Raw genomic sequence first — 14,139 nt, 5'->3', positions numbered from 1 at the left:
AAAGATTGATTCCTCTTTGAACTTGCAATTCAGTTGTAATTTAAGATCTCACAATTGTCAATTCTACATAAAAATAAAAATTGTTTAAATTCAACTAGGATAGAAAATAAAGAATGTGGGTGAAATAGTCGACTCCTCTATCATTTGCATACCACTGTATTGTGCATTATCTGTTTTGGAATAAGTAAAATTTAAAAAAAATCTCAAAACATTTGTTTTACCTCCAATTTCTGTTCCTATACATTCGGTTTCTTTTTTTTTGGGGGTGGACTTGTCCTTCATTCATTGCCTGATATGATTACAACAGTAGTTGGTCGGCAGGGAGAAAGCACTTCATCTACATTTTTTATTATTCAATACTTTGTGTTATTGTTCCAGTTTTAATGTAAGGAATAACTTGACATGGCCGTAGATCATGTAGACTAAAATAATAATCACCAAACACCAGTTTCATTTTAGTTGAGCTTAGCTCGGATAATGACATTTTAATGGCTATCAGTCAAGTGCATGAGGTATACTATAAGAAGGTGATTTGTATTTTCAAAGCTTCGGCTGACAATGCATATTTCTTACTGATTGTCTGATATGGGGGTGGTTGCCAGCAACTAACCGACATTAAATTCATGCTGATAGCAATAGGGCGACTGTAAAAGTCACTTTAAAATCTGATCAGAGATGATCAGTCTCCATAATCAACATGCAAATATCCCTTACATTAGATTTCAAGGAAAGATTTCAAAAACATGAAGATTAAGTCAATTTCGTCAGTGTCTGATTCTGTCATCTCAAGCATATTTAACTTAGAATTACACATTACATTTCCAGAAATCAAAAACTAGAATTAGAAAGAGGCCATGGTAGAAATGAATTATTTCTAGAGATCCCGCCAGAGATACGCATATTATGTTTAGAGCATTCAGTTTCATGCTTACTGAGTTATTCTAAACCGTGATGTTTGATGTGTTTCTATTAGGCAGACAATTAGGCCTATTATTGTAGCGGTAACTTTTTTGCACGTCACATTTTTTTCGGGGGTCAACATTTTTATCATTTCTATTTTCTTGCCAATGAGACTCCTCTTTTCGTGCTCTTTAAATGCAAACCGGAAGCAAAAATCTTCCCTCCTCATCAAGGTTCACTTCTATGGTCAAACAGTGGTATGTAATTATAGTAATATTGAAAAAAAAACTATCCTGTTATTAATCCACTTTTCGCGTTTCATCGATTCTATGTTTGTATAATATGACCGTGTTTTATTTCCATGGCATAGAGCTTCATACCCACAACCTACATTTTCTTGTTATTAAATTAACTGGTTTTAGTACTTTAATATTATATTTTTAATCGGCATATTATGACAGTTTCATTTTGTTTAGTTGTAAATTCTTTTGGTTAGTTATAAAAATAAATGTACTTTATTTTTAGTTAACATTATGTTTGGGTTTTTTTTGAGGGGGTGGTAAATTTAAAAGATCTTATATATCGTAGGGATCGAAATCAATAAAACAAATTGACTTGCCATAGTATTTTCTAATTTTCTTTTCACAAAGTGTCTCTTCATTTTCCTCTCTTTTTCCCTCCTCTTTTTTTGTGTTTCATTCTCTCTATTTTTTTGCAGGCGGATGAGGGGGAGGGGGAAAATGCCCCTAATTTTACGCCATTGTTTGGTCATGTATTCACCAGTGATTGATTTGGATCTGAATAATCATTTGGGATCTCTGAACAATACTAATTTAGAGTGTGTGGTAAAAAAAATGAGCAGTGACGCAATGAATCAAAGATTTGGTATAAAAGTACATGCCGCATGGAGTGAAATTTCTATGAAGTCGCAAGCGGAAGAAGATCTTGACCTGTGATAATTTGTGATACAATTTTTTGGCACAAACTAACTAGTATATTTCACCTTTTCTTTTCCTCGGTCATGGAACTTTTTAGGTGAACTTTGGGGCAACTGTCTTCAAGTATCCCTCCCGCAGCCTGTACGCCAGTGAAATGAGAAATGAAAAGGAGGCCATCAGAGGCATCCAGCCCATTCTTGTGAATGGGATACCCAATATTTTCTGGTGTTTCAACAAAGTTGGATTGAATTTTCTACAAGCTTTATCGAAATTTAACAAATAATGCCATATGAACTCCCAAAATACCCCGGCCTAGATAGGGTTAAGGTAAAATGTCAGTGAGCAGCGCGATCAAAAAAATTTGGTAAGTGGATATATCCCAAAAAATGTTGAGGGGGCTGAAAAGGCCCCCCCCCCCCCCGGAAAGTTAGGGTTAAAGCATCCTCCTCGTCAGACCAACCTTACTGCTTTGTGCTCTCCTCCTTCACCATATCTTTCATTGCAATTCCATCAACTTTTAAATCCCCTGCTCTCTTCATAGCTTCATAATTTTCCCATCTCAACACATGTGTTGAACATGGCACATCCATGTCAAACCACAGCATAATAAGAAATACACAAATGAAAGTAATCCCAAAATACAAACAGTATTTGCAACAGACAAAGACTAGAATTCCATGAATCAATGAAATTTAATTACAATACGTATCAACTGTGACAAACATCAAAATTTTAAGAATATAAAAAATATTTCATCATATACATGTAGGGGAGACCGGGGTTAATTGGAACATGGGGTAAGTTGAAACATTGCAATTTTCTTTAACGTCTTTAAATAAATTTCTGCAATACTGCCCTCAATTTATTGTCATTATCAACAGCCATCCACCATATTACAGACAACACATGTGCAACAAGCCTGGTGAAGTTAACAAGTGGAATGCCTCTGGCCGTCTCACCTGCATCACGCGATTCAACATAGCAGCAGTGCTGACTTTGAAAACTACTATAATTCGCACAAGATGTTCAGTGATACTTGGTTACTCTTATTTCCACCTTTTATGAACTAGACCAATACACTTTACAGAGATAGGATGGTAATTCAACAAATACCCTCAATGTGGCCAAAGTTCATTGACCTCACATGACCTTTGACCTTGATCATGTGCCCTGAAACTAGGACAGGATATTCAGTGATACTTGATTACTCTTATGTCCAAGTTTCAAAAGTCAGATCAATAAACTCGCGAAGTTATGATGGTAATTCAACAGATACCCCATTACGGCCAAAGTTCATTGACCTTTGATCTTGGTCATGTGACAAAAAAATGCTAAAATGCGCACAGGATGTTCAGTGATACTTGATTACTCTTATGTCCAAGTTTTATGAACTAGACCAACATACTTTTAAAGTTATGATGGTAATTCAACAAATACCCCCAATTCGGCCAAAGTTCATTGACCCTAAATGACCTTTGACCTTGATCATGTGACCTGAAACTCATGCAGGATGTTTGGTGATACTTGATTAACCTTATGTCCAAGTTTAATGAACTAGGTCCATATATTTTCTAAGTTATGATGACATTTTAAAAACTTAACCTCAGGTTAAGATTTTGATGTTGATTCCCCCAACATGGTCTAAGTTCATTGACCCTAAATGACCTTTGACCTTGGTCATGTGACATGAAACTAATAGGATGTTCAGTAATACTTGATTAACCTTATGGCCAAGTTTCATGAACTAGGTCCATAAAGTTATGATGTCATTTCAAAAACTTAACCTCAGGTTAAGATTTGATGTTGACGCCGCCGCCGTCAGAAAAGCGGCGCCTATAGTCTCACTCTGCTATGCAAGCGAGACAAAAACAAATTTTAGTTTTTTGACCTTCTGAGTAGTTTTTTTTCTCGTTCAGAAATGTTTGATTATCTCAGAGAAGTTTATATACACAACAAAAAAAGTAAGTCCCCCCTAAATCAAATTGCTGTAACTTTTGAACGGAATTATTTCAAGATATGATATTTCGTGGGTGGTTTTCTACACTCATTAGGCAACTCCTGGGGAAATATGAGATTGATCGGTTGATTCATGCATGAGTAATCAAAGATTGAATTAAAAATGACCATTTTTGAAAGTCACAAGAGTCGTGTTTCAGATTGTGCAAATACAATGTTGGACAAAAGTTGTTTTTTGGTGAATTTTATGGTGTTATACTGGTTTACTATCCATCATTATTCCACTCCACACACAATTTTGATATCGTATGTTCATGGTTGAGTGAGCACATTGTATTGCAGGGGCCGCGGAAGCGGGGGAGGGGGTTTCAGCCCCCCCCCCCCTTTTTAAAAAAGCATGTACAAAAATGTAAAAATGACCATACGATTGTGATTTTTTGCATGGTCAGCTCCCACCCTCCCACTTTTGGCTCAGCTCCCCCCCCCCCTTTGAAAACCGTTCCGCGGCCCCTGTATTGTGACGTATTATCATAGGGGGTTATGGTAGTATCCTTTACAACTTGCTAGATCATGTTAAAATTTGAAAATGTTGGTGGCTCCCCCGATTATAGGCCCCTCCCCCATTTTGAAATTCTCGGTCCACCACTAATTTGCCCATAAATTAAACTGATCATGAGAAATTGTTACGAAAAGAATACATTTATGCCGTATAAAGAGTATTCATTCCTAAGTTTTCGAATGTGCTCGCTCAACCATGAAAATGTTTTAAGTTCGGAAAGTGTGTGGTGATAGAAATAATGGATGATACAACAAAAACATTTGAAACCGAATTTGCCCTCAATATTCACTTTATTACCCTTTAAAACGAGTCTGTGACATTGAAAATACCAATTTTCCCACTTTGATGCGTGCTCACTCATCCATGAATAAACATATCGATTTCATTTTTGCACAGAATTCTGCCCATAGGTTGATAAACATTACTGCCAAATGGCATTGCTAAAGACAGCCTTGAAAAAAAGTTCCACCATATTGAATGAGGGGTTACTTATTCTTAAACATATGCACCCATAATGTACACAAGTCTATGAGAGAAGTCAAAATTTTCACAAATATGAAATGAGGGTTTGTTTCATGGACGGTTTTTGCTACTTCTGCCAACAGTTATTTCATGAAACTTCGCACATTGCTTCAGAGTAACACTATCCAAAAGGTGCGCACATCAAAATAACCATTCAACACTGCATAGAGTGGGGCCAAGGCTTTGAACTTTCTTCTCATTTGCATAATTTTCGAATATTGTGTGCTCACTGATGCATTAAACATCGGGATTTTCATAAAAATCAAATCAAATGAACTATACAAGGAGGTTTTTAACAGATATCAATAGTTACGAATTGTATTTTTTCCAATAACGTAAAAAAGAGAGCATTACATTCCACATGTTCATTCAAGCGTAAATGTTTAATTAAACGCCTTTGAATCATTGAAGCATGTTAAATGGTCGTGAACATAACGAAAAAGTTGAGAAAAGATCATTTTCAGTTACCAAAATGAAACAATACTTGCCTATGATATTTGAAAATCGTATTTTTTGTTTTAAATAAATGTTCATTGAACCGTGAAACGATGAATATTGTTGAAGATACTCTTCCCCAAAATAACTGTCATCATATTCTTTCATTCTTACTGATATAAATGTGTAAAAAATCCAATTATTGCAAATTTGGACTTGTGTTTATTCAACCGTGAAATTTAGCCAAAGAAGTTGTATCGTACTTTAGAAAGTACCTTTTACAAGCCTTCTGACTATTTTTCATGATAAGAATGTGGAATTAGTTCGAGGAAAATGGAATCAAAGTCATGATATTTGGCTTGTGACTTTTGAAAAGTGACATTTTTGCCTTCTGACGGTGCTCACTGAAGCATGACGCAAAATAAGTCCACAGCATTTACTCAGAGGGTAGCTTATAAAATTACCTACACGCTCATGTAAAAATATACTAAAAACTCGCATTTGTTCGGAAATTATTGAAAGTTGTTTAAGGGGGACTTACTTTTTTTGTTGTGTATAGATCAATTTGGCTAGTTTGGGGGTATAACAGACACTTATACCAAGCTACAAAATGAGGTTATTAATATGCCATGGTGAAGTCCCTTTTTTGTGCTGTAAGCTTATAAACGTCAAATGGGCCTCCGGGTTTAGTTGGAATAAAATTGAAGGGGCTAGTTGGAACATGTTCCAACTTACCCCAAACATAATTATGAATGAAAACATTGGATATGAGAAAAAAAAAACAAAGTATTTCACACTCTTCTGAACATGTATTGTACACCATGCTTGTTTTGTTTATCAGTTAGGTCTGAGTGTGCATTTAAGGCCTATTGTAGGCACCTAATGAAATGTTAACCCTTATCAAAATGGGGGGGGGGGTCAATTTGAGCCCCCCTCAAGAAATTTCTTCACTACGCCGTTGCACGAAATTTTTCGACTACACTGCTCAATGCCTTTTTTCACTTTCCAATCTTGCGCATCATTTGAGACCAAATTTGCGATGCCTGTGTGCGCGGTTTCAAAATTACGAAACAAATTGTACGTGCATTTTCGGACCCAAAATTGTTCAAATACGTGATTCCATGTACAAGGTCAATGCAAATTGTGTTTTTCAACCAAGTCATAAATGTATGATTAATTTTCTACTTTTGCTGGCTCAAATAGATTCATTATGCTATTTACATGTATGATCACAAAAGACTCCTGACAAATTTCATCAGAAAAAACAAAGTTTGAAAAAAAAAAAAATATGCACAAGAAATCAATTTTTTTTTCATTTTTTGGTGGATATTTGTTATAAATGTGAAAATTGATACTCTCACCAAAAATTAGCATTCTACTAGCTTAATAGAGTTAAAGGCAAAAACAAAAAAAAATTTCAGGAAAAATTTTATATACTTATTTGCATAATTAATTATGAAAAAAATATAAACAATTGAATTTTGTCTTATAGATTTGATGCAGAAGTACATGAAATTGCTAATAGTACACTTAATTGCATGTAAACTCAAATGCACCCAAATATCCGGAATTCTACTACACAGTCTGCTTGCGTGAGTGGCTGTATAATAGAAAACATTAAGTTCAACGAATCCACACTTTAATGTTTTGAACTTGAATAAGATAAAGCAAAAAGGCTAAAACCATGTAATATTACAGTTTCAAGTAGTTTTAGTATAATTCTTAATTGACCATGCAGTGTTCCAACTTACCCCATACCATGTTCCAACTTACCCCGATATGGGGGTAAGTTGGAACATTTGCGATGGTCTTGTTCAAGGTGGATTTTTTCAGTAACCATAATAGAGTTAAAAATTTTATGGGGTACATTTGAAGCCCTGAGATATATGCTTCAAGCTGATATATTGATTGTTTCTCGAATAAAATCAATTTGGATTTTACAGCCATTTTTGTCAAAAATGTTCCAACTAACCCCGGTCTCCCTATATATACAAAATCATTGAGCAGTAATGAATTCATTTTGAAATCTAAAACTGCACATATCAAAATCAGGTTTTCTTATAGTGTTAGGAAGACTACTGGTCTCGTTTCCCAGGCTAAATCCACCCGACAATGAAAATGAATAAAATCAATGAGGTATTATCAAATACACCTGAAAGTGAAACATTCAGATATTTGTCTCCAGAAGATTACAAACAAAAATAAAGGTAAATAGAAACAGGGAAAATCAAACAGAGTCCTGGAATCTAAACAAATCTTATCCAATGTTGCAGATTTAGTCAGTAATTTGTAAAAAGTAGCCCCCTCCCCCAAAAAAAAGTAAAATAAATGAACAAATAAATACACTGTAATAATAATAATTAGACTTATATCACGCCAAATTCACTCTGTAAAGTGCTCAAGGCGCTTTTTTCAGAAATTATAAAAGAAATTGAGAGTTGAACAGAAATGTTTTGAGGCAATTTTTGAAAGTTTCAGAAGTCAAGCACTGTTTAATGTTATGAGGGAGGCTATTCCATAGCTTAGAGGATGAGTAAACAAATGATCTTTCACCCTAGGTTTTGGAAACTTTGGGGGAAACAAGAGAATTGGAAAAGGATTGGAAAATGAATGAATAAATACATCTAAAAATAAATAAAATAAATATTTCTCTGCCTGCTATGAGGGAACACTTTTCTTGCTCTGAAAGGATGACTTGTCATCTAGAGAACTGACTTGTATTTGCAGGCAAACATCACCCAGACTGCACAAGCGGACTCTGGATAGGTGAAAGTTCGAACCCGCACAGCCAGCCTTACATGGTCACCACGGCAACAGATGATTTCTTCACAGACAGGTGATCTGTAGAATTTGTAGAATCAATACATGGTAGACAAATAATTAGCCTTATCTATTATAAATAAATTATATGCAACATAAACCACCCCTACCCCTTTCAAACACTGTAAATTCATCTAGCCAAACAAGGCAAAAGCAATTTTGTGTCTCGCCCACTTATGAAAATAACCAGAAATTGTGATTTGCGAGGGCACGCAAGATAATTATATCAAAACTTCATTGTGAAATGACTGGGATGGAATAACACTTGTCATAAGAGCCCTGCACGTAAACTTTAATGTTGACCTGAAAATGACCTTTGACCTTACCATGTGACCTCCGACTGCAACATAACATGCAGGTCGCCTAAGTACATCTAACATCCAAGTTTGGTTGAAAAGTGACTTACAGTTGCGGAGTTAGGTGTCATAAAAGTCTTGCATGTAAACTTTAACGTTGACCTGAAAACGACCTCTGACCTTACCATGTGACCTCCGACTGCAGCATAACATGCAGGTCCCCCAAGTCCATCTACCACCCAAGCTTGGTTGAAAAGCGACTTACGGTTGCGGAGTTAGGTGTCATAAGAGAGTCTTGCATGTAAACTTTAACATTGACCTGAAAATGACCTTTGACCTTACCATGTGACATCAGACTGCAGCATAACATGCAGGTCCCCCAAGTCTATCTACCATCCAAGTTTGGTTGAAAACCGACTTACGGTTGCGGAGTTAGGTGTCATAAGAGAGTCTTGCATGTAAACTTTAACGTTGACCTGAAAATGACCTTTGACCTTACCATGTGACCTCAGACTGCAGCAAAACATGCAGGTCCTTCAAGTCTATCTACCAGTTTGGTTGAAAAGCAACTTACGGTTGTGGAGTTATGTGTCTACAGGTTTGTGACCGACGGACGACATTTGGATCCCTAAGTCTCGTCTTCACCTCTGGTGGGCGAGACAAAAATCTGGTCTGGATCTATCATAATACATCTTTCTATGATATAACTGTTATCTCAGGAAAATTTCTATAGTCTAGATGTAGGTTAATTATTCTTTCCAATACTAGAAGAAAGAGAATGATTATTATCTCACTCTTCAAAGCAGAAAATATAAAGTGTGTCACAAAGGCAAGCACAAAACACGCCCACCTGTAACGCGGAAAATGGAGTCATGCAAGAAAAGTGGAAGGTGGCGACTTCACCTTTGACCTTCTGACCTAAAAATCAATAGAATTCCCGAGATCTATGCTATCATAAACACCAAATTAGATGAGCCTAAGTTGAGTTAAACTGAATTTATCAAGTTTACAAGGGATGCAGAATGGTAAGATGAAAACATGTCACCTTGACCTTTGACCTCAAAATCAATAAGCTTCCTAGGATCCATTTTAGTACTACACACACTAAATTATATGAGCCTAGGTTAAGTTAAACTCCAGTTATCGCGTTTACAAGGACTTCAGAAGGGCAAGATGAAAACATGTCACTGTGACTTTGACCTCAAATCAGTAGGCTTCCTGGGATGGCTGCTAGTATCATACACACCAAATTATATTAGCCAAGGTTAAGTTAAACTAAAGTTATCATGTTACAATGACTGCTGAAGGGTAAGATGAAAATATGGCACTGTGACCTTGAACTTCTGACCTCAAAATCAAAATGCTTCCTGGGATCCATACTATTATCATACACCTCAAATTATATAAGCCTACATTTAGGTTAAGTTAAACTAAAGTTATCATGTTTACAAGGAAAAGTTAATGGAAGGACAGATGGACATCGAGCGTGATACTACATGTACGTCCTGTCCTAGGACTGGCTTATAAAGATCTGGTCTGGATCAGAGCTGCCAACCTGAACAAGTACATTTCAGTATTTTAAAAGCTGAAAATCAGTATTTTAGTGAGGAAATCAGTAATTTCAAAGATATGCCATAGGACAAAACATAAAGCTGAACTTTAGAAATCAGTATTTTGTATGAAACCATCAGTATTCTTCTCATTTTTCAGTACTAAATACTGAAAATCAGTACTACTTGGCAGCTATGCTGGATCTATCACAATACATCTTTCTATGATATAACTATATTATTTTAGGGAAAATTTCTATAATCTAGATGCAGGTTAAATATTCTTTCCGATAATAAAAGAAAAAGAAAGGTTATTGTCTCACTCTTCTATGCAGAAAATATAATTACACATTCAATTACATGTTGAATATATATATGGCAGCTCAACTGAAGATCAATTTACAAATGCTATTTCATTTATTTCCTTTATAACTATATGAGCATTGCAAATTGCATGAGCCCAAGTTAATAAACTGAAGTTATCGCGTTTACAAAGACTGTAGAAAGTAGAAGGGTAAGATGAAAATATGTCACTGTGACCTTGACCTTTGACCTCAAAATCAAAAGGCTCCCTGGGATCAATCCTAGTATTATACACGTCAATTTATATGAGCCTAGGTTAGGTTAAACTGAAGTTATTGAGTTTACAAGGACTTATCTGGGGAAAATTTCCATCATCTAGATGTATGTTAATTATTCTTTACAATAGAAGAAAAAGAAAGGTTATTGTCTCACTCTTCTATGCAGGAAATATAAATAAACATTCAATTATATGTAAAATATATCCAATGAGTGGCAGCTCAACTTAAAATCAATTTACAATTTCTTGTTCTTATGACAGTCTGTAATAATTCTCTAAGGACTATAAAGTGAAGTAAAACTTGAGAAAAATGGGGTCAGACATACAAAAAGGATGATCACTTTATTGACTTGTCCATAGCCAGAAATCTGGTCTGGATCTATCATAATACATCTTTCTATGATATACTATGTTATTTAGGGAAAATTTCTGTAATCTAGATGTAGGTTGATTATTCTTTCCAATAAAAGAAGTAAAAGAAAGGTATCACTCTTCTATGCAGAAAATAAAAATAAACATTCAATTATGCAAAATACATCCAATGAGTGGCAGCTCAACTTACAAGATCAATTTACAATCGCTATTCATATTAAGTTCTTTATCACTATATAAGCCTTGCAAATTGCAATAGCTGCATGGTAAGGTTATTAAGACATAGCATAACAAAGGTATAAAGCAATCTTTTATGTACAGTTTTCAAGACATGAGACAAGTTGTCTGCTTCACTGCCATCAGACAGATTAACTCTCATTTACAAATCTTTTTAAAAACCTGCAATATGAAAGTCTATACAATGTCACCACAACATCTTTGATTTCATAAATAATGAGATTCCAAGGCCCATATTCTGAAGTCTGGTAACTTAGGTTTAAAGTCGTGGTTTGAGTATGGACGTTACATAAATAACTAACAGTAGAGATATAATATTCAAGCTCATTTGGCTCTCAAATCATTAATAGTTGTGTAAGTAGTATAAACAAATGATTGTCTTCACTATCGAAGAACCAGGAAGAGCACAGTAAACTTTAAGAAACATACAGTGCAATAAAAAAAATTTGACACTTAAGTTTCCCATAATTTTAGCACAGAATTAGACCATGGTCTTAGTTAGACCTGACTTCAGAATTGGCCTAAGTATTCTTTATAATACGGGCCCAACAGTTTATCTTTGCAAATTTGGACAGAAATTATTTTGACCTTGACTTTTTTAAGAACTTGATTGACTCAAAAATCTGTAGTCAGGTATTTAAAGAACTTGATTAAGTGTGGTACTGCAACAAAGAATGTTTCCTGCCCCACACCCTCAAGTGTTTATTGGATGTATCATACTGTCACTGAATTCATGAAACCACACCAGTGCCAAATCATTTTTCAAGAATGTTATAAACATTTAATTTGTTTTCAAACTGCTAATTGGCAACCATCGATTATTAACATAACCAGTATGATGATGATGATGTAAGCATTAAGGAATCTGAGTATCTACTTTCGCCTCCAATTAAGAAACTTTAACTTGTCAACACAACAAAGCCTGCTATTATTATTATTACCAAGGGCCCATTTCATAAAGGACTTGCAATTGTTGTAACCTTGCCATTATGGCAACTACCATGGTAACCTCAATTATGATTGGCTGCTGAGCCCTGTTACCATGGAAGTTGCCATTATGGCAAAGTTACAACAGGTGCAAGTCCTTTATTGTTACAGGCTCCAGGTTTTAGCTGGGCTGCCTAGGCAGTCAAGCGTTCAAGAAATTTCTTTCTACAGAGTACCCATTCACCGCATCTGTGGGTAAATTAATTTGGGCTTTTGATATGGGTATTGCATTACCTGAGGCACAAGGAGAATACCCTCCTTGCGTTTCGATGAACAAACTGAATAGGAAAACCCTTGAAGGTATGTCCATCTGGAACAGCCAGTCTGATGGCTTGCTGGAACTCCTCATTTCCTGTAGACAATCCCGTCATTCTCTCTGTCTCGTAAGACGCTAAAGCAGGATTCAGCAGGTAGCTTAGCTCTTCATCCCACACACTTGTCAATCCAAGGTCCTGATTTGAGAACAAGTTTGTTTTTTTTCGTTCATTTCATAAGCCTGATAAGAAAGGGATTTACATAAACAAAGCATTTTTTTACCCTTATAAAATGTCACACAAGCCACCCTTTCACACGGTAAAAAAAAATTGTTATTTGAATGATTCCAGTGAAAAATAAGGCCAATGACAAATTTTTAGCACATGTGAAACATAACTAGAATCACAAACGCTAATCACAATCCATATCGAATCCTACGGGACACTAACTGCGCGTGCTTTCCGCGCGTGTCTACCACTCTATGGAAATACCATTGGAAATTTCATGTTTTAACAATTTTGTCATTCCTGAAAAAAGTTCCCACTTTTATCCCTAGTTCCAATGATATAATACTGATGATATCATATAATTTCCATTAAATAATTGAAATTTTTGCAAAGATGTTAATTACATTCGCGTTTTAGGGACAAAAACATCCCTTTCATATCAAAAATAGGATGAAACTCAACGTAAAATCCTACTTTATGTCACCACAAACGATTTCCCCTCGTTCCAATTTCGCTTGATGGTATCGTACAGCTTAGTTCCCATGAGTCATTGTGCAGTTTTTTCTAAGCTTTACGATGATGTAAGAATGATGTTCATTGGTCAAACTTTGCGTTCGCGTTTTAGCTTTAGATAAACATGTGTCAGACCACAAGCCAGTGGCAATAGTTGTCATATTCGGGCCGGGCGCGTAATATGCAGTGCAGCAGGCAGGGGCCACGGCCGCCGTGCCCTAGCGTATAGCCCTAGCGCTAGCCGGGCCGGGCTGCGCTTGTGCGACTGTGCGTGCGCCGCTGAGCATTGGCGTGCGCAAGGGTTCCAAAAGGCATAAAAGGACTTGATATGACAAACTCAAATTCTACTCCGGAGGTGAATTCCAGTTAAGTGTCAATTAAATTATGGTACAATTTTTCTGTGTGAAAAGTCCAATGACTCTAAAGATGAATTGCGATCATCACCCGGGGGGGGCCACTTCCATTCACGAGTGGATACCATGCGCGACCATGGGGTCTCGAAAAGCACCCTAAACACGTATTTTCCATATTCTGAAAATGCACCCCTTAACAAGTATTGGCGTGTGAAACCCTACCCTTAACAAGTATTGGAAACAAAACGATAGTCTTGGCAAATATTCCCTGAAATGAACCCCTAAACAAGTACAGGAATGTTTTATTGTTACGGGTCCTTCGGTCGTCGGCTTTACCTTATTTGGTTTAGTAAACCCCACCTTCTACACCTCGTGCAAATCGGACTCTAAACACGTAGTGTTGGGGCAAAAAAGACACCCTTTATAAAACATTTTAATTTTGTTTTATCATCCCCGCAAATTCGACCCTAAACACGTAATTTTCCGAGCGAAATAGATACCCTTTTTATATCATTTTTGTGTTTTTGACACCCTTATCACGTTACGTACGTAACGTGCCCTATCGTGAAAAAGACATCCTTTTTACGTGTTTTTTTGGTCGCGCATGGTATCCACTCGTCAATGTAAGTGGCCCCCCCG

At 36.1% G+C, this 14,139-nt stretch overlaps 1 protein-coding gene across 1 annotated transcript in view; it reads right to left on the bottom strand.

Moving 5' to 3' along the window:
* Positions 1-7,886: 7,886 nt before the first annotated feature.
* Positions 7,887-14,139, bottom strand: part of LOC121407908 (centrosomal protein of 76 kDa-like) — a 53,425-nt gene continuing 47,172 nt past the window's right edge. The window contains exons 12-13 of the mRNA XM_041599151.1: positions 12,387-12,604; positions 7,887-8,151 (exon numbers count right to left, since the gene is read on the bottom strand). Of these exons, the coding sequence (XP_041455085.1) occupies positions 8,013-8,151; positions 12,387-12,604 (357 nt within the window). The 3' untranslated portion in view covers positions 7,887-8,012. The remainder of the gene's footprint in view (positions 8,152-12,386; positions 12,605-14,139) is intronic.

The sequence above is a fragment of the Lytechinus variegatus genome, chromosome 2 (genome assembly GCF_018143015.1).
Source record: "Lytechinus variegatus isolate NC3 chromosome 2, Lvar_3.0, whole genome shotgun sequence".
Lineage (NCBI taxonomy): Eukaryota > Metazoa > Echinodermata > Echinoidea > Temnopleuroida > Toxopneustidae > Lytechinus > Lytechinus variegatus.
This window is presented reverse-complemented; position numbering and strand designations above follow the sequence as displayed.